Raw genomic sequence first — 21,568 nt, 5'->3', positions numbered from 1 at the left:
CACTCAAGAAAATGAAACCAAAATTGGCCTGATGAACCATAGTTCTTGTGGTGAAACAGAGGGGATCACTAGATTAAATAAATCCTAAACTATTGTGGAATTTAGCAGTCGTAAGAAACAATTTGAACTACACCTGGGAGTAGCAGATAAGCAGGGCAGGGCACAGCATGCCAGTGTTAAATATACTTATCACAGTGCGCCCCACTCAAGATATGTGCTGACATATTCTGCGCTAGCTCAAGATTCTGGGTTCTTTTAAAGATTAGCCCCTAAATACAGCACACAAACAACTAGCCTCAAGATTAAAAAGGTGTGGATCACTAATGTAAGGTCTGTGCCAGAGAGGAAGGGCCACAGACATCAAGGAGTACTGCAGAAAGGGATCTGGGGGTCATAGTGGACCACAAGCTAAATATGAATCAACAGTGTAACACTGTTGCAAAAAAAGCAAACATAATTCTGGGATGTATTAGCAGGAGTGTTGTAAACAAGACACAAGAAGTAATTCTTCTGCTCTACTCTGCAGTGATTAAGCCTCAGTTGGAGTATTGTGTCCAGTTCTGGGCATCACATTTCAGGAAAGATGTGGACAAATTGGAGGAAGTCCAGAGAAGTGCAACAAAAATGATTAAAGGTCTAGAGAATGTGACCTACGAGGAAAGATTGAAAAAACTGGGTTTGTTTAATTTGGGGAAGAGAAGACAGAGGGGACATGATAACAGTTTTCAAGTACATAAAAGATTGTAACAAGGAAGAGGAAGAAAAATTGTTCTCCTTAACCTCTGAAGATAGGACAAGAAGCATTGGGCTTAAATTGCAGCAAGGGCAGTTTAGGTTGGACATTAGGAAAAACTTCCTAACTGTCAGGGTGGTTAAGCACTGGAATAAATTGTCAAGGGAGGTTGTGGAATCTCCATCACTGGAGATTTTTAAGAGCAGGTTAAACAAACACCTGTCAGGGATGGTCTAGATCAGGGGTGGGCAAACTTTTTGGCCAGAGGGCCACATCTGGGTGGAGAAATTGTGTGCAGGGCCATGAATGTAGGGCTGGGGCAGGGGGTTGGGGTGGAGGAGGGAGTATGGGGTGTGGGAGGGCGTGCAGTGTGCAGGAAGGGGCTCAGGGCAAGGGATTGGGGTGCAGAAGGGGGCTCAGGGTGGGCAGCTCTGGTGCAGAAGGGGTGCGGCAGGGGGCTCAGGGCAGGAGGCTGGGGTGCGGGGTGAGAGCTCCGGCCTGGCACTACTTACCTCAAGCGGCTCTAGGGTGGCAGCAGCACACAGCGGGGGCTAATGCCCTGGCCCCGTGCCACTCCTGGAAGTGGCCAGCATGTCTGGAAGTCGCTCCTGGGGGTGGGGTGGGGTAGTCGGCTCCACTGCATGCTGCCCTCATCTGTGGAGTCCACACCCAAAGCTCCCGTTGGCTGCGGTTCCCCATTCCTGGCCAATGGGAGCTGGAGGGGGCGATGCCTGTAGACCAGGGCAGCACACGGAGCCCTCTGCCCCCATCCCTGGGGCCGCAGGGACGTGGTGCTGGCTGCTTCCAGGTGTGGCGCAAGGCCAGGGCAGACAGGGAGCCCACTCTAGCCCCACTGCGCCACGGGGCTGGCAATGCTGCAGGCCAGATTGAAAGCCAGGATGGGCAGGATCTGCGGGCTGCAGTTTGCCCTCCCCTGGTCTAGATAATACTTAGTCCTACCATGAGTGCAGGGGACTAGAGTAGATGACCTCTTGAGGTCCCTTCCAGTCCTCTGATTCTCTGATTCACTGTGGCAATGTGCTACCATCACATGCTGTGGAATACCATGCTAGTTACAGAGTTTCGATTTACTTTGCTGCCACTGGGTTTTCAAATGGTTTTCACTCCAGTTTAACATTAGAAGCATTTTTCCTCTCCAATTATTCTAATAAAGAAAAATCTCTCCTCTTTACTCTGGAGCCATTTCAGTGAGTCACACACCTTGCTACACCCCAAAGAGCAATTATTTTTTAAAACAAACGATATGAAGTTACTCATGTTGAGCAGCAGATGGCATCAGAACCTAGAATTGGAATAGGAAGGTCTTTAAAGGCAGATCTTTTTAAAAAAGACACTTTAATAAAACAAATACCAAGGTTTTGAAGACCTGTAGGTGATCATTAGCAGCAGTCATTCTGTCCTGGAAAACCTCCCCCCACTCCCACCCCAAACTTAGCTATCAAAGGAATCACTCTACACCAAGACAAAGACTTATACTGGTCAAAAAGAAAAGGAGTACTTGTGGCACCTTAGAGACTAACCAATTTATTTGAGCATGAGCTTTCGTGAGCTACAGCTCACTTGCATCCGATGAAGTGAGCTGTAGCTCACGAAAACTCATGCTCAAATAAATTGGTTAGTCTCTAAGGTGCCACAAGTACTCCTTTTCTTTTTGCGAATACAGACTAACACGGCTGTTACTCTGAAACCTGTCATCATACTGGTCAGTTATCTTGCATAATAACCACTGTGGGACGCAGGGTTGGAGCAGCATTTGATTGGGGGAGGAGAGAAGTGGAATTAAAGCAGTTTCATGGCATGGCAAAGCTGATGTGGTTTTATTTTTATTTTTTTAAATGAAGCACTCATGGCTCAGACTCATTTCTGCTAAGCGTCCTTCATAATTAAATACCTGCTTTTGAGAAGTTTCTAGCTAAGCTATTTTAAGAAACAAAAATCTTAAACTGTGTGCTCATGTGTGTTAAATATAGATATGTGCACATTTTTGAAGAGCAGCTTTGTGTGATTGACAGTGATAACAATCTTGAAAGGAAAACATTCAAGAATGTACAGCTGGGAAAAACAGTTTTAGAAAAGAAACTGAATGTAATCCAATATCAGTAAGCTACAATGGGCATGAATTTGCCTTTTATATCCTGTAACTGAAATCTTTAAGTGGAAATTATTTTGCATCATATGTGGCTATTTATTTGCAGTGTGTAAATAGAGAGAGTAAAAAGAGAGAAAAAATCAAGCAACAGCAAATGTGTTAATTTCCAGATTGGCAGGGCCTGGTAGCACTGCACAGGTAGCGTTTCCAGCAGAGAAGCAGAAGAAACATCCCTTGCTTCCCTCAACAGTGGCCCTGCTCCCAGCCAATTAAGAAGTGGTGCTAATGAGCTCCAGAGGGAACCTTGTCTAGTATTCTTTATTGGGAAAGATGGTTGGTATCTGCAACTTTAAGCCTTCTAGATTCATTCGGAGTGTGAAAGAATGCAGAAATGTGCTAAGAGAATTTGGGACATAGCACCTTTGGTGGAATTTAAGGTGTCACAAGTACTCCTTTTCTTTTTACATTTAAAACTATTTTCTGATTTGTAAGTCTCTGGAAAAGTTCTCCCAGACCACGCCTTTGGACTGAAAGTGATGTAGGTGTGGGCAGCCTTGAAAAGTGAAAATGTTTTGTGTCAACAGTATTAGAAAACACAGTTGCTTTCATTTGATTTAAACTAATTAGTGGCTTCCTCATCACAAATTTTTGAACAGATTCCCTTTTGGAGTTCCTGCACAATTACAACATCATTACATTCTAAACACATCTCTACCCCAATATAACGCTGTCCTTGGGAGCCAAAAAAATCTTACCGCATTATAGGTGAAACCGCGTTATATCGAACTTGCTTTGATCAAAGCTTAGGCTGGAGCACGCAGCCCCCCCACAGAGTGCTGCTTTACCGCGTTATATCCGAATTCGTGTTATATTGGGTCACGTTATATTGGGGTAGAGGTGTACTATGACACAGCTAATCAATACGTAAATGACAAAGATAACCGGAGCATAAGAATATATTATGCAGAGTAGATTTTTTTCTACCCCAACACCACATTAAGTAAAGGAGCCAAATCAGAAATTAAAATATAAGCCACCCCCTCAGTCCAGCCCCTTGAAGTCCCCAGTGCATCTGGTCTACAGTATCATTTAGAATAGATTGCAACTTCTTTGGGCTAAAAACCTGTTATGCTTGCATATTCTGTATATCACACAATTATTAAAATACCATATCAGTGCTCAATACTGTATATGCCTTTCACAAAGATTGTCTGATCTTCTAAAAAGTAAACCCAACACTGTCACACAAAGTGCACCCAAACAAACACAACAGGTACCATACAAATGTAAACAATGAAATACAATATTTTATTTTCATTGTTCATGTAAACGGTCCTAGCAAGGCAGCCCTAAATTGCTGTAAAGAATATGCTGCTTTACTCAGTGCGAGAGATTGTGCAATACCAGAGTCTGGAAGTATAATACAGGGGACATCCTGTTTTAACTTGAATACCTTTGTAATATATTAAAGAGTCAGAGTCAACTCTCTCTATCTCCACACTGCAAATAAATAGTCACATATGATGCAAAATAATTTCCACTTAAAGTTTTCAGTTACAGGATATAAAAGGCAAATTCATGCCCATTGTAGCTTACTGATATTGGATTACATTCAGTTTCTTTTCTAAAACTTTCCAGTAGTCCAAGGAAATGGCTAAAATGTCACCTGCTATAAAATCATATTATTACAATTCCATTATGTAACTAATATGTCTCTCTCTCATAGAAGAGACTGAATTTGCCTCTCTGAAGACTATGATCATTTTTAAAGAATTACTGCAAAGAAAGATTCGGATAGCTCACTGAAGAACTTGAGAAGGTTTATACAAAAATTTCTCTTTATTTAAAAAGAGAAAATCTGAATAATTGAACTGTCACTACCCACTTTACTGAACTATCTGCTAAACTGCATTACAAATGAGACTCTTGTGCTGGCTCCAGCAGTGCCTAGCTCCACTGGGAGAGGATCTCTAGTTTCTCTCTCAGTGAAAGGTACCCATAAACAATCTGCGATTTCACAATTACTGATTTTGCCTTGGAATTCCCCTCTTGCCTCAGAATTGTGCTTCAGAATCTTCACTGTCATTAAAAAAAATTATGTTCCTAGTCCTTAAATTTGGGGAGATAACCTTGAAACCAGCAACAGAACGTAAATCAATGCAGGGATATCCCCGAGACACTCCTGAAAAGGACTAAAACAATGGCTCTTACAGAGCTGTCTTGTTCATCTGAATCAGGGCCCCATGGGGTATGTCTAGACTGCAATGAAACACCCGCAGCTGGCCTATGTCTGCTGACTTGGGCTGGGGGCGTGGAGGGGCTGGCTATAAAATTGCAGGTCCAAGCCAGAACATAGACACTGTAATTTTCATAGCCCCGTAACCCAAGCTCCACAAGCCTTAGTCAGTTGACATGGGCAAGCTGTGCGTGTTATATTGCAGCATAGACATACCTATGGACTCCATGGGCAGGGATGCAAAACCATGCTCTGCAGTGTCCCTAGCCTCTGTTTGTCAGAAGCTGGGAATAGGTGACGGGATGGATCACTTGATGACTACCTGTTCTGTTCATTCCGTCTGAAGCAACTGGCACTGGTCACTGTTGGAAGACAGGCTACCAATGGTCTGTCTAGCCCAGTGTGGCCACTCTTGTGTTGTTATTCACTGGCCACAAAAATGACCTTTTCCTTGAGATACCAAACATGCCAGCATTACGGACTCAGAATCCACCATGTTGCTGCTGCAGGCATCCAACATTTTATTTTCTGTCTGCCTTTTGCCAGGACCAACCTGAAGCAGCAGCCTCTTACTCTCCAGCTTTCCCAACCAGGAGGGGGGCATCAGATTACCGTGCATGCTTCCTGCACAGTTTCTTTAAGCCAGGCGGCTGCAGCAGACAGGATGTGGGGGGAGCCGGAAGTGTAAGCTGTCAAGCTGGTCTGCCTGGAGAATTAGCACTGCAGTTGAGGTCCGGGGAGATGAGCTGTCCAAGAAGTTCCAAGCTGGACCACCTAGACAACATTGTGGTAGCCATGGCCCAGGCTGCCTGGAGAACATACTGGAAACCCCATTCTCAAAAATCATCATTGTTTGAACACGAATGAGTATTTTAAACTGTCTCTCATAGGTGCCAGTATATATTTGAGGTCAGTCCTGGGAATGAAAGATATGATATGCCACTGGGTGAGACTAAGTTAACTGCTGAGGAATTTAGGTTTCTTGCAGCAGAATTTGGTGCCATTGTGCCATGGAATACAGCCCCTGCCCTGGCCATAATTCCGCACCCCAAATAACTATAACTGCTTTCTACAGTTAAATGATTGATATACAATGCAACTACTCAGGTAGCTTATCACCATGCTTTTGTACAACACCTGTTCTTAAACCCTCAAGTCTTAAAAACTTACTCAACCATAAAAAGTAAACAAGCCTGCAACAAAACACCCAGCAAGTTACTGAACTACATGTCCCATAACACCTTAAGGCTAGGTTAGGAGTCACATTTAAAAACCCCACCCCTCAGACAGAGACCTTCTAACTATGAGGAGGAAACTGGGTAAGCCTTCTAGCACCATTCTTCATCCCGTTCCATGAACAAATACAACATTTACATACAACCCAATAAAATCTGATGCCATTTAACAAGCACTCCGTAGTTCTCCACCCCTCAGTCTCACAATGGCTATGTTTTAAGCATCTTTTTCTCCTCAGGAATAACTTTTTACACTCAGTGCTCCTTGCAGCAGCACTGGGTATCCAAGCACAGAAGGAGGTGCAGCACAGAGGCACCAGGGTGGGGGATGCACACAGATGGCCTTTGCTCTTTGTGTTTCCCATCCCCTGGGCCACTCCGGAGGCCAGTCTCCAGCGTACACTGGAGCAGCTTTGGAGGTTGCTTTGGTTTACACCACCTTGCCCACAGCCATCAAAGGGCTACTTTGCAGCTCAGGATTGCTGGAGTGCAGAGCTCTCGGGCCAATCTTCCTGCTCCCAGCAGCATTGTCTGCCCCTGCACCACACAATTCCCCCTGGACATTCTTTCCCTATCTGCCGAAGGAGCTGTCTAAAAGAGGCATAGCAGGGCAGGGATCTGGCCAAGAAATAAATAAAGCCATTCAATCCCAAACAGAGAAGAGCAAGTTAGCTCAATATGTTTTTTCAACACGAAGTAAGGTGTAAAGTTAGGGTTTATACAAATACAGCCTGAACATTTGGAAGTGCATGCAAAGTACATTCAAAATAAAACACAACCAAGAAAAATTGACAGAACAAGCCCCAAGAGAGGAGGTCTCAATCAGGAACACAGACAATATGGAATTAAACATGCAAAGATGGCTGTAAACAGGCCAAGGCCCAAATCAGCTAGTTGAGCGTGGTTTGAGAGAAAACAGTGAACAATGTGAGGCAAGCTAATGGTTTAAAGCTGAAACATATTCCCCTTGAGAGCAGAGAAGGTTCATATTTAAGATACACAAGCTTTTTTATTAAGTGTGAAGCAGATTGCCACCACAAGACTAGGAAACCTCATTTCTTTATTACATATGTATGGTTAGAGTATTTTTAACTCTCAGGCTCCATAGTACTGAACGTTTCTATTAAAAGATAAACAGCAAAAGTTTCCACCATTCCCTCCCCACCAGCTCCACTACATACTAAGAAGATCTAAATCATGAACAGAATATACAGGTAGCTTTATGTCTTCTATGCAAATCCAGTAATTGAAAAATCAACTCCTCCATTTACCTGCTGAGTCCTGAGTTCGGGCATTCCTCAGCATTCCCCCTGCAATGAATGATGGAATCACCCTACAGGAGAGCAGGGAGGGCAGCCAAGTGCCTAGGATCTTATCAAGGCATTTCCTGCTCTCCTTTAGGGGTGATCTCAACATTTGCTGCAGAGAAAAAACACCCCAGCATTCAAGGCTTTACGATTCAATGCCCAAATAAATTAGCATTTTTAAGGTGGCCTCCTTTTCTATCATGGGTTAACCACAGCCACAATCCAGCTTTGAAATAAATGTTCAAATGGTCTTGCTTTTGAATTTGAAAGGAAGACGCCTTTGTTGTTGGAAACTGATTTCACAGAGAAGGCAGCTGCAAAATACTTAATTAAAGTTTAACTTACTGGAGAGATTTAGATGTTGGCATATCATTTTGTCAGCCCATCAGGCCTTCTCAACCATAAAACTACCCAGCCTTAGCAAGCATAAAATATTTATATTGCACCATCTCCCAGATGCAAAACATATTCTGAACACAAGTGACGTTAGAACTGCAGTAAGACTCAGAGTTAAAGCTGTCATTTCTACATTGTGTTTAGCATTTAAGATATTGCACAAAAACTGACAGACTGATCTGAGACCACGACAATACCTAAACACAAATAGGGGAGTGAGCAAGCTTACAATTTTCACTCCATGGAGTCCTGGCTTTAAATGGTATTAAAAATGAAAAGTTGACTTTGATAACTCACCCACTTTGCTGCTGGGCACCTCAGTTATAACCATACTATGGTACTTAAATTCAAGACAAGCCAAGGTTGGGTACACCTTAATACAGCATAACACCACCACTTGGACTGGAACAGAGTGCTTGAAAGCATCAATTAATGGACACACTGCATTTACCACTGTAGAGTGTTTGGGATTTAAAGGGCTGTTATAAGCTATCACCACCTTATTCTGCAGAATGTTTATTTAGATATCATTAATTGGTATGGATAGACACCAGTATTTATATCAAAGAAGGCAAGTAAAACAGCTACTATGCAAATGCCTTGTGTTAGAGTAATTTGAATCGTCTTGTTAAATTAGGTCAACCATATTTCCCTATGCTGACTACGGGACACCTGGTAAAATTACTCATATTCAAGCAAGTCCAACAGCAACTAATCAGAACAATGCAGGACAAACATGCAAATTAACATCGAGTTGACTGAGCCCCCATTAAAAAGAAATACTGTGTAGTTGGATTCTTTTAATTTACCTTCTTATCTTTAAGGCTGTAGGGTTCACATGGGGAGAGGTGACACACACTCCTGTACCCCTCTCTCACCTGGGCGGGCGGTGGGGGAACGGGACCGACTGACCCAACCCTCCCTGCCCAGCACTCTCTGCCCTCCATGCCTGGCTGGGCCCCTGGGACGGACCCGCCTCTCCTGGTACCTGGCACTGTGTCTTCCCGAGGCAACACAGGGGGCACACAGGGTCACATGTACCCCTCCCCAGATTTCTGCCAGGGTTCACACCAGAATGCGGCCAACAGCAACCTTTTGGCGCTGTGCGGGAGGGATGGGATGGGAGCTGCTTCCAGCCATGGGCGGCGGAGGGGGAAGGGGAGGGATGACTTATCCTGTGTCTTTGCAGAGCTCATCTCTTCCCTCCCTCCCCCCCGCCACTCCCCTGTGGCTGGAAGCAGCTTGTCCCTTCAGGCTGCTGCAGGCCACTGACATAACCCAGCGGCCTCCTGTGCCCCAGCTGCAGCACGGACAGGAAGGGGTTAAGCCCTTAGGATGCACTGTGCACCAGACCCAGGGAACCTGACTGCCGGGGCTTCAGCAAACCCCACCACAGTGGCTGAGCAGGTGAGGGTGCCTAGAGGACGGAGCAGCCCCGAGCTCCCTGAGGCAGGACCTAGGGCAGGGGGCTGGAGGGTGAAGAGGGAGCTAAGCTCATGCCCGGCGGGGCTGCTGTGGAGCCTGCAGGGTCAGGACGCAAACAGGCTGGAACTTGCTTCCCCCCCTTCCTTCCCCCGCCACTCCAGAGTTTAGCTGAGGGGTGAAGAGGCTGCCCCATGCCAGCGTCGTGCGGGGCTTTGGCACATCCAGGGCTCGGCTCCTCCTGGCCAGCGCCCCACAGTCTTGGACTTTCTCGGGGTGCTGGCCCAGCCGGAGGGGGAAGGAAGGAGCTGCCAGCCAGGCTGTTGGTGAGCTGAGCACTCTGACCAGGGGCTTGCTCTCTGCACAGTGCTAGGAGTGGGACGCGGCCCGCTGGGGGGGAGGGGATGAAGGGGCAAAGCAGGGAGAGGACAGTAGCAAGGGGAGCATGTAAAGGGTTGAGGGGTGGGCAGCAGAGACGACACATAACTGGCTGCTGCCTCCCTGCACTCACCAGCCACCGCAACTCGCAAAGCCCAGCCCAGTGCCAGCCAGGAATGGGACTTGGGGGATGGGGTCCTGCTGGCTAAGAAACAGCACACAGCAGGGGCTGTGCTGATGGACCAGCAGGGCGAGTGGCCGGCCCTGCATGCTGCAGCTTTGCCCTGCCACCAGCCTTGCACACCCACCCCCATCATCGGCCACTGGACCCTCCCCACTCACCGCTGTTGAGCGGGCAGCTGGCGAGCAGGGATGCAGCCAGCAGCCAGTACTGATGTGGGGGAGACAGAAAATACAGGACAATTTGCCTGTTTTTAAGAAAAAGTCAGGACACCTGTAGGAGAGCTTAAATATGAGACTGTCCCTTTTAAAACGGGATGTCTGGTCACCCTATGTTAAATGGTCACTATCTAAATAAATGTGTTTTGCTAAAACCAATTGCAAGATAATACACCTGGAACCAAGAATGCAGGTTATACCTAAAAGATGAGACTTTATTTTGCAAAGCAGTGACTCAGAGAAGGACTTAGGGTCATCACAGATCATTGCCACAGCACAGTGCAATACCACGGCAAAAGGGTTAACGTGAACCTCGGCGGTATCAAAAGGACAATATCAAATGCATGTAGCAAAGTGATCTTGCCTCTGTACATAGCATTACTAAGAACACTTCTAGAATACTGTGTCCAGTTCAAGAAGGATGTGGAAATGCTGGAGAGTTAAAAGGAGGACCACAGACAAAATCCAGGGACTGGAAAGCAATCCTTATGTGAGCTCAATTTATTCAGTTTATTGACGAGGTAACAACCGCTGTGTATAAGTACTTAAACATGGATAAGATATCTGGTAGTGGCAGGGCTTTTCAATCTTGCTGACAAGACATAACAAGGTACAATGCCTGGAAGTTAAATTCAACCTCAAAATAAGATGCAATTTCCTAACAGTGAGGGTAATTAAACATGAGTCCAACTGACCAGTGGACTCACTATCGCTTGGAGTCTGTAAAGTGAAATTAGATGTCTTTCTAAAAACCTATGTTTTAATCCAGCATCTGGGAGATTTTCTACAGCTTTTGTGTGTGTGGGCTCAGACTGAGCAGTTGTGGCAGTTCCCTCTGGCCTTGGAACCTGTGAATCCCCCTGTTCATTCTCTTCTTTCATGGGCCGGGGGGGGGGGGGGAACAGGAGTGCATACACTGCCCACAATATGCTCATACCATTTGAAGCTCTGCCTTAAGACAAAGATAATCAGATATCATGCATCAGGTCTTTAGCCCATTGCCTTCCAAGTCAGAAAGATTTCCCCCAGCTATCCTCCCAATGCACAATTAGCCATACGTATTTTAGGGTTTGGTTATTTCATTTTCTTCTGAAGCATCAGAGATAGGTCACATATGGAGATGGGGCACCAGATGGGGTAGTCCAGTGCTCTGAGGTAGGACACAGAATCCTCTTTCTTAGATTCTTGCTCCCATGCTCAAGTTCAAACTAATCACCAAATTTCATAGTTTCATAGATTCCAAGGCCAGAAGGGACCACTGGGATAATCTAGTCCGACCTCCTGTATAACACAGGCCAGAGACCTCCCCCAAAATAATTTCTAGAGCAGATCTTAATTTTAAAATGGTCAGTGATGGAAAATCTACCACAATTCTTAGTGAATTGTGCCAATGGTTAATTACTCTCACTGGTATAAAAATTTGCGCCTTATTTCCAGTCTGAATTTGTATAGGTGCAACTTCCAGCCACTGGATTGTGTTACGTCTTTCTCTGCTAGACTAAAGAGCTCATTATTAAACATTTGTTCCCCTTACAGACACTTATAGACTATGATCAAGTCACTCCTTAACCATCTCTTTGTTAAGCTTAATAGATTGAGCTCTTTGAATCTATCACTGTAAGGCAGGTTTTCCAATTCTTTAATCATTCTTGTGGCTCTTCTCTGAACCCTGCCTGATTTATCAACATCCATCTTGAATTGTGGACGCCAGAACTGGACACAATATTCCAGCAGCAGCCATACCAGATTCAAATATAGAAGTAAAATAACTTCTCTACTACTTGAGATTCCCCGGCTTATACATCCCAGATCGCATTCGTTCTTTCGGCCAGAGTCATGTTGGGAGTTCATTTCAACTGATTAGCTTCTGATCTTTTTAAGTATCACTGTTTCCTTGGGTAGAGTCCTCCATCACACAGTATGGCCTATCATATTACATTTACATTTAGCCATATTAAAACCAATATTGTTTGCTTGTGCCCAGTTTACCAAGTGATCCAGTTTGCTCTGAAGCAGTGATCTGTCCTCTTCAGTATTTATCACTCCCCCAGTTTGTGTATCATCTTTGCAGGTGGGAAGGAATTTGCCTGCTGGTCAAACTGGAGGTGTTACACCTCTCTCTGCAGCAGAGGCATGGACTACCTGCTAGGAATATCTGGACATATCTCATTAATCAATTCCCTGCCACTGCAGGGCCCATGGGCATTGGTGGCACCTCAACCTTTCCTGTCCTCTGTGTGTGGCACACAACAGTTTGGTCTCCTGAGGACCGAAATGTTTGTAACTGGGCTCAGTATAGGCATATCTGGGCAAAGTTTAATGGCCTGTGACATATAGGAGGTCAGACTATAGGATAATGATTTCCCTTCTGGCCTTAAACACTATGAAATCTATGGATATATTTCATGGTACACGAAACCTCCCCAAAATCTGTGACAGAAGTACGAGCACCACACAACTAGGTCATCACTCATCTAATTTGCAACACTGAAGTCTGGTTTTGGTCTGAAAAGCAAGTACATAAAAATGGCACTATATTGTTCAACAGACCCGCTCCCTACATGAATTCAATCTTAACAGCCTGATCTACTAAATGAGGCCATATTTTTACTGCTTTTTCCTTCTGCAGTCACCAAAGAGTGTAAACTAGATTCTATTCTGGCTCATACTTGAACAGAATTGTTAATGGAGTTCCAGTGGCGGGATCTTTACTATTCATTAATTATATAACTGGTGATCCTGCATGAGCAGAAGGAACACAGCTCAAATTTCTGACCCCAGCTGTGATAGTTTTTAAAAAGAGGTTTTCCCACTTATAAACCAAGCACATTTGATAGATATGTCATTCAGACACAAACATGGAACTTCATAATGTTATTTTTACAGTGACTGTTCACATTTTAAGGAAAAAAAGTAATTGGATTTCTCAAAATCTCTCAGGAAATATCTACACTGGAGCTACAAAGTGTAATTTCCAGCTCAAGTAGATATTCCCATGCTAGCTCAATCACTTCTAAAAGCAGAAGCATATCTGCAGTGGCATGAACAGCAGGATGGACCAGCCACCAAGTACGATCCCATGTGAGACCATGGGTAGGCACTCAGATGGTTAGTCTTTCCTACTGTGGCTATACTTTTATTTTTAGTGTGCCATCTCAATCAGAGCTAGCACAGGTATGGCTACTTGAGGCATATCCTCAAACAATCTACTGCATTGCAAGCTAGAGAAAACACATCAAAAAGGAAAATACAACATGCAATACCCAGCCAAACCACTGGGGACAACACAGTCAGCCTTCCTCAGTCCTACCTGTCCCCACTGTGGCGCTGCTCACTCCAGGTACCATATTGACTGTCAGCCTCTTGCACAAGTGTGTCTGTATCCTTGGCCTCTGGGGGTTGTCTGGCAAAGCACTGCCTCAGTTGATCCTGCAACACAATATAATAGAAGTTTAACATGATTCCTTTAACAGTTTGGTTAAACAATTTACTGAGTTAATTTATGGCAATAGCTTTCAAATCCATAAGTCTAAAGCTGAACAAGAGTGAACTTATGCACAGAAACACAGTTTAACTAGTAAAATGTCTTCAATCTATAAACACACAAAGGCTAGTAGGGTCTTTATAAAAGAGATGCTTTATTTTCATGGGCAAATCATTAGGGCCTGAAGCAGGAAATGATTATTTTGTTTCATTAACTTAAAGATAGATGGCTACAGTTAATCCCTCTTCTATTCAACAGTAGTTACCAAGTAATTTTTGGAGGGCATCATGTAAACACACATAACTCTACTGAGGGAATAACAGAAATTGTGTAGTTTATCCTCACTTCTAGCTTCTTCTATAGGAGTATTTTGGAAGTATGGAAGTATTATGGAAGCTCCTCGAAATAAAATTATCTTGCCAGACAATTGCACATGTTTGGCAAACATTCCTCTCTTGCTCACTACTTCCTCACTTTTGTTTACAATGCTGCAGAATCATTTGATGGAGCTCCATTTGATCCACCTCCTTGTTTGTGCAGTAGCATCATGATTGGGTCAGTAGGAATGCGCATAGCTTAGAAACTGATGTTTGTTAATTAACTGCTGCACAAAGTCAAAGGAGGAAGCAGAAAGCTTGCAGTGCAAGTCCCCAAAAGAACCTATTGTTTTTACAGACTACATTTTTTGGAATATATTCTGAATCCATAGCCTTCGCTCCATATGATCATAACTATTTAAATAGGTTATATTTGGAGCCTAATTTACTTGCCAGTGTTCCTTTTAAACATTGGATTGCTATTTTATTAGCGTTTAACTTTTTTGTTATAAATCCACAAGAACATGTAAAGCTAACAATCCTCTGAGGGAGAGAAAATGAACAGTACACAGCATCACACAGCAGTGAGTTTTCTTCAGCCTTTAGACTCTAGTTCCATATGTCATTAAAAACAAACTGTCATTTTCATTTGAAGTGTCATTTGTAACTATGTGAAACATAGCAATAGAGTCTGATGTAAAATGACATTTCCAAGTGATCCTCAACAAGTCATTTCAACCACTTTTTCTTCTTCTCATTTCTGCACGAACTCACAGTGTCAGAAGTCATTACACACTGACATTTACATCTGCATTGTGACATTATGTCTAACCTCCAAGTGCATTGGAAGAGAATGTCACATGTGGTTAATTCTCAATTGGAAGCCATAAAAGTAGTGAGAATACCGTTTCCTAGTCATGTGTGTCATTTATTGTTCCTACAACATTTGATCACAGAAATTAGAAACAAGAGACTTAGAGACTCATCTTGTTCCTCCCTCTATCAGTGCAGAAAGTGCCCTAAAGCATAGATGAGTGTTTTGTCTTGTTAAAGTGAGGGAGGGGAGCAGGTGCCTTAGGAGGAAAGTGATATGGATGCTCCTTAGAGTGAGAAATTATTCAGCAGCATACCACCAAGTCAGTGAAAGGTGTCGAGTGACAGCTCTGGAGCCCCAAGCTCTATCTAGCCACAGAACTGTGAGCACAGCGAGCAGCAGGAACAGTTTCTTGCCATCGCTTCACTGAGATGACACCAGCTGATGTGGAGGGGCCATCCCTTGGAGTAGAAGGATAATTCAGTCTCCGTGACCATTTAGTACTTGACCTCTCTCAAGGGACTGCCAAAGTTGCCAATCCGCACCTAACACTGAGTGTTCTGGGGGTGGCGGTGGCGTTGTGGACACTTCTCCGGTAGGAGCTGGATTAAGGCCACCTAACTCATTTCACACGGGCCAACCAAAAGCCAGATGATGGTTATGATTGTCAGTTACCAAAAGTCTGTGTAGGATTTGAACCAGCAAGTAGAAGTAAAAGGCTCTCCCTGCCATTATCAATACCCAGACAATTGAATTCTGTCACTTGGACAATTAGCTGCTGAACAAAAAACCAATAAGCATGCAGATTACTTTTTGAGCATGCTAAGCAAATACCAATATAAAAATAGTACAGTGCACTGACAAAAGCAGGGAAAACAGTTTTATAGGACAAAACTTTTACGAAGATGAATGGCACATTGGTTCACTTCTATAGGAGTTGTAGTGTAGTCAACTGTCCCCGCAGAAAATTTTAAAATGTACTACGTATAAGTAATTAGACAAGAGGGGAAAGGAGTTTTATAACTGTTTGCAGAACAGTCAAGAACACAGTCACCATGAAGAGAAAAGCAGCAGTAGAAATGCAAACCCAACTGTGTGCCTTTGGATCACTCTCATTAAAAGAATAATATCCACACGTCTCATGTTTGCATTACAGAAATCAATATAGAACTAGCCAATGGCCGTAATAAAAACTGTAAAAATCAACACATCCCAAGATGCACTTGCGTGTGAGCCATACACTCAGAGCCGTGCACAGAAATTGGTTTGTGCCCTTTTTGTGGCAGAAGATTCTCATGGACATCCTTGGAAGCTGTGCTATATAATGAATGCAATATAACAACAGGCTGGGCTGGCGGCCCCACCCATTATTAAGGTTGCCTGAAAATTCCCTTTATATGGCTCTGTTTTCAGTTGCTTATAACTTTGCCAAACTTTAACCCTTCAGGCTGCAGTTTTTTATGCTGTGTGTGTCTGTCTCAGGAATGTTGTGAAAATAAATTCATCAGTGTTTGGGGAAGCATTCAGATATTCTAGTGCTGAGCCTCATAGTAAAGCCCGTGAGGAAATGAATAATTCTGTGTTCCGAACAGGGTTTGAATAGCGCGCAGTAACTAAGACCTAGGGTCACACATTGAACAATCGAATATTGACTAGCTGCTCATTAAGCAAGCACCGTCCATCCAGTGCACTGAATAAGGCAGGAAAAATAGTATGTGATCATGTAATTAAAGGCTATCATAAAGCACAATGCATGCATACAACAGGGCTGAATTATGGTTGCATGGGCAACCTTAACTCTGGCATTTCCTAACTTCTGAGAGCTTGACTTTGCAACCTTAATAATGTATTTTAACAGTTTGTGCTTGTAGTAAATAATAAATAATAATAATCTCTTATAAAACATTTTTCATCCATAGTTCTCAAAGCGCTTTATAAAAAAGTATAATTATCCCAATTTTTGGATGTGGAAAACTAAGGCACAGGGAGGTGAAGTAACTTGCCCAAGACTATATAAGCTATACAGTATAAACTGAATGTTATTCTGGATACTAAAGGACACCAAAGGATTCTTTTAACATTTGATTGGCTTGCTACAGGTACCCACCTTAAAGTTAGTGTTTTGAGGTACTCTGAATGGTGTTTTATGGAAAGCAGAAGGAGCGTAAAAGAAGTCTTACTGAAAATGAATGTAAGCACTTCTCTGAGTTCCTATAAACATTTGTATAAAACTACCAGATATCCTGGTTATTTTTCAGCTGAAGTCACAACACTGGATTTAGTACATTTAAATATTTGCTTTGTTTTTACATTTCCTCAATTTGCTAGGACTATGTATTTGGTAATGCTGTAAAATAAAAAACCCCAAGGTAATAAAACAATATTTGGGATGGAAAAAGCAGACACATTCATAACTGAAGCTTCCTACTTCATTGCCTCCCATCTCTTTTTCTTGGATGGTAAAAACTAAACTGGGAGGAGTGGTAGATACGCTGGAGGGGAGGGATAGGATACAGAAGGACCTAGACAAATTGGAGGATTGGGCCAAAAGAAATCTGATGAGGTTCAATAAGGATAAGTGCAGGGTCCTGCATTTAGGATGGAAGAATCCAATGCACCGCTACAGACTAGGGACCGAATGGCTAGGCAGCAGTTCTGCGGAAAAGGACCTAGGGGTTACAGTGGACGAGAAGCTGGATATGAGTCAGCAGTGTGCCCTTGTTGCCAAGAAGGCCAATGGCATTTTGGGATGTATAAGTAGGGGCATAGCCAGCAGATCGAGGGACGTGATCGTTCCCCTCTATTCGACATTGGTGAGACCTCATCTGGAGTACTGTGTCCAGTTTTGGGCCCCACACTACAAGAAGGATGTGGAAAAATTGGAAAGCGTCCAGCGGAGGGCAACAAAAATGATTAGGGGTCTAGAACACATGACTTATGAGGAGAGGCTGAGGGAGCTGGGATTGTTTAGCCTGCAGAAGAGAAGAATGAGGGGGGATTTGATAGCTGCTTTCAACTACCTGAAAGGGGGTTCCAAAGAGGATGGCTCTAGACTGTTCTCAATGGTAGCAGATGACAGAACGAGGAGTAATGGTCTCAAGTTGCAGTGGGGGAGGTTTTAGATTGGATATTAGGAAAAACTTTTTCACTAAGAGGGTGGTGAAACACTGGAGTGCGTTACCTAGGGAGGTGGTAGAATCTCCTTCCTTAGAGGTTTTTAAGGTCAGGCTTGACAAAGCTCTGGCTGGGATGATTTAACTGGGAATTGGTCCTGCTTCGAGCAGGGGGTTGGACTAGATGACCTTCAGGGGTCCCTTCCAACCCTGATATTCTATGATTCTAAACAAGCAAACACAAACAAACATTTTCTCCAAGGTGGAGGCGGGAATCAGAATCTTAACCTTAACTGTGCCTATCATTTGTTCAGTCATATGGCAGTCACAACTACTCATTATTCAGCAAACTGTGCATTTGATAAATGCACTAGGCTAGATTCTCTGCTCCAGTTTTGTCCCTTTGCACCACCCGAGCTACATAATGGGGATATAATCTAGGCAGCTGAGAATTCCCCCAGCAGATTTAAGGGTGGAACAGTTTCCCAGTAGTAGTAGTTGCATAACACCAGATATTAGAAGGTGTTTGATAAAAAGTAAATCAGATTAAAGCGTAGCTACAATGGAATGCACTCAAAGGGTAGTAATAGACATAACTGAATAACCTTGGCTTTCTGCATTGTATCTCTCACCTTTCATTTTCAAATAACTGTCTAGTGAAGCTAGCAGGTTGTATTACTAATAGATATGTGACAAATATGAAGGAATCAATCCTCTTTTTTTGGGGGGGGAAGAGAAATGGGTCATATCTGATGTTGCTGATATCCTGAATTTGCAGCAGACAGATGTAAAATCACAGCTATAACATCCTACTCCAAAGTAAAGCACTCTGGTGCCCTCTGTTTCCCAGTGGCACTGAGTCATCCACTGAAGCCAGAAATTATGTATCATGTACAGACATGTTGGCTCCTTCTTGCATTCATTATCCCAAACGACCAACAATCAATCACATTTTCTATCTAGGGTAGTGTTCAGTTTCATGCCATTTGCTTCAGTATATAATCCTTGAGGAGGATACCTGTATGATTTTCTGCCTGTTAGGACTTGTCTATACTGGAAAATTTTACCAGCAAAAGTTCTGCTGGTATATTGCTGCCAACATAGCTACTTTGGCAGAGTGTGTTCACATTTGGCTGCCTTTGCTAGTGCTGTATGTCCTCACAGCATCAGGCTGTATCAACACACAAGATGTGTTGCGCCAGGGGTAGGCATCCCAGTGTACACCAGAACCATCAGCTGTCACACAACCTTGTAGGAAGTTTTTGCAGCGTACTGTGGGATACAACCACTCTTGTGAGGGACTGTGAGAATTTGACCCCAAACTCTCTCAATTCTCTCTGCTCCATCCCATAATCTATTCTTTCTGCACTAGTTTTACTCTCTCTGCCATCTGATCACGAAAGACATGGATGCCACACAGACCAGTGGAGCTCTCGTCTATTTTGAGGACAAGGCATCTGACTCTTGCGTGTTTGCAGAGCCACAGCTACCCCACAGTGGCCAGTCATGCACTGGGAATACAGAGGTTGGGGGATGAAACTGATCAGCTTCTTCATGTATTTACTGACTAGCTGTGCACAGCTGAGTGGTGGTCCTGGGTCGATGAAAAAAAGCAGCAAATGGTGGGACCAGATCATGATGCAAATCAGGGATCACCAGCAGTGACTGCAGAACATTCAGATGTGGAAAGCCACATTCCTGGAGTTGTGCGCCAAGCTCACCCCCGTTTTGCAGTGCAGACACAAATGGGAGCTGCTTGGACAACTGAGAGATGGGTGACAATCACTTTCTGGAACCTTGTAACTCCAGATTGCTATCCTTCCATGGGCAAGCAGTTTGGTGTTAAAAATCTGCAGAGGGTCATCCAAGTGTGCAAGGGGAAAGTACATCTCAATACTTTTATTTTCATAGATCTGTAACTCTCAGTGCTTTAAGAATAAAGTTTCTGTGGCTAAAAAAATTCCTTTGTTAAGCCTGTGCTGTTTGCGGTCCTGCTACATTGTCTTTAAAGGGGTAAAAGCAGAAGCCTGGAGAGCTTTAGTGGCACATGTATAAGTGACTAGTGGGGATGGGGAGTCTCAGACACCAATTTCAGCATCTAGTGTGGGTAAGCCCCATGTCCCAAAGAAGGGTGGGGTATGGAGTCAGTCATAACACACAGAATGGAAGATATCAGTATGGGGGAAACAATGGACAAGCTAAGCAAAAGTGAGTAGCTGAGTGGGAAGCGTACTATTTCATGCTCGACTTAGCTATCTTTCTCCTTCCACAGAATATACAAACTGCTAAAATGCAAAACGGGCAGGGAAATGGAGAGCAGCTGCACTAAACAGAGGACAGTAAGTTATTTATTATTTGCTTGGCACTGACAGTGTGCTTAGTACTTTACAAGACAAATAAAAAAACTCTCTCCCCTGGGAATTTAGATCAAAGAACCAGACAGAGATGAGACTAGACAAAATGGGATACCCAGAGGAATGTATCTTATTTATATAGGTCTTATTTATTTAAAAAACCCAGCTGTTAACAATTCTAATCAAAAACCCAACTGCAGCTAGTTCAGAGGAGGTCAGCACTGTCCCCAGCTCTTAGTTCCAACCCGTTATTAAACTCTTGAGAGAACGATTCACAGGACATTAGGACAGGGCTTCCCATACTTTTCCCAGAATGTGAGCCTCACCTTACACTGCATTATGGACACTTCCCCTCCTCTCATGAGCCTGCTGATTGAGATTGCTTAATTCCCCTGCTACAAAAAAGTCCTACATACTTTGATCTATCTGAACACAATTTAGCAGCCAGAAATAAGAAGGGGAGAGCGAGCAGCATGTGACCAGCTGGCTCTCTAAAGACTACCAGCAAATGTTCCATGGACTTCAGTTTAGGAATCTCCACTCCACAGCATTCAGATTTCTTCAGATAAATGCCACTGTCATACTTCATCTTCTAATCTTCTGTTTCATCACCCAAGCATTCACCTGCTGTCTGCTATTTTCTATTTTGTGGAGGGAGCATGGATTTGGTTCTATATTGGTCTGTTTTTCCTCTGCTGAGGAGAATCCCCCACCTACATATTACATAGGACTGTTTTCGCTCTACAAAATGAGGCTGCACAATAACCACTCTCTCTACTTCCATATTGAAGTTGGTTTCCCTACAGCTGCTGCCCTTGCACAGAACACCCCCAAATCACTCATACATGTTAACAACCAGCTCTCTCGCCATAAAGCCGCAGCATCTACAAACTAGCGTCATACCACATTCTAATATCCCATAACTCCTACCAAACAAGGTTTCCATAATTTGTCAGACACTTTCCACCAAAGCCATCAATCTCTTCCTAGACTTCCACAGGCAAATAGTTCGCCTTTTCTTCATTCCTAGTCACAACAAACTGTCTGTCACTCCCATCTAACCTTGGGGGGGGAGGGGTCATTGCTGAGCCAGCTTCAGAGCTTTACTTCAGCCAGCCACATCTGTTTACATTAATATCAACATAATCGCAAGAACAGCAGCAAGACCTGCATAGCCCAGCTCCTTAGGACTTCATGCTCACATGCACCAGTGTCTCAATTTCATAAACTGTGACCTGTGAAGTGGTCTGCGATAATGCTGAACAAAGTA

At 43.7% G+C, this 21,568-nt stretch overlaps 1 protein-coding gene across 4 annotated transcripts in view; it reads right to left on the bottom strand.

Annotated features, from left to right (window-relative positions):
• The window catches only part of KIAA1671 (KIAA1671 ortholog), a 160,392-nt gene that overhangs the window by 17,278 nt on the left and 121,546 nt on the right, over window positions 1-21,568 (bottom strand). For all 4 annotated transcript variants that reach the window (XM_073313248.2, XM_073313250.2, XM_073313249.2 and 1 more), the window contains one exon: window positions 13,527-13,645. In XM_073313248.2, the coding sequence (XP_073169349.1) occupies window positions 13,527-13,645 (119 nt within the window). The remainder of the gene's footprint in view (window positions 1-13,526; window positions 13,646-21,568) is intronic.

The sequence above is a fragment of the Lepidochelys kempii genome, chromosome 15 (genome assembly GCF_965140285.1).
Source record: "Lepidochelys kempii isolate rLepKem1 chromosome 15, rLepKem1.hap1, whole genome shotgun sequence".
NCBI lineage: Eukaryota > Metazoa > Chordata > Testudines > Cheloniidae > Lepidochelys > Lepidochelys kempii.
This window is presented reverse-complemented; position numbering and strand designations above follow the sequence as displayed.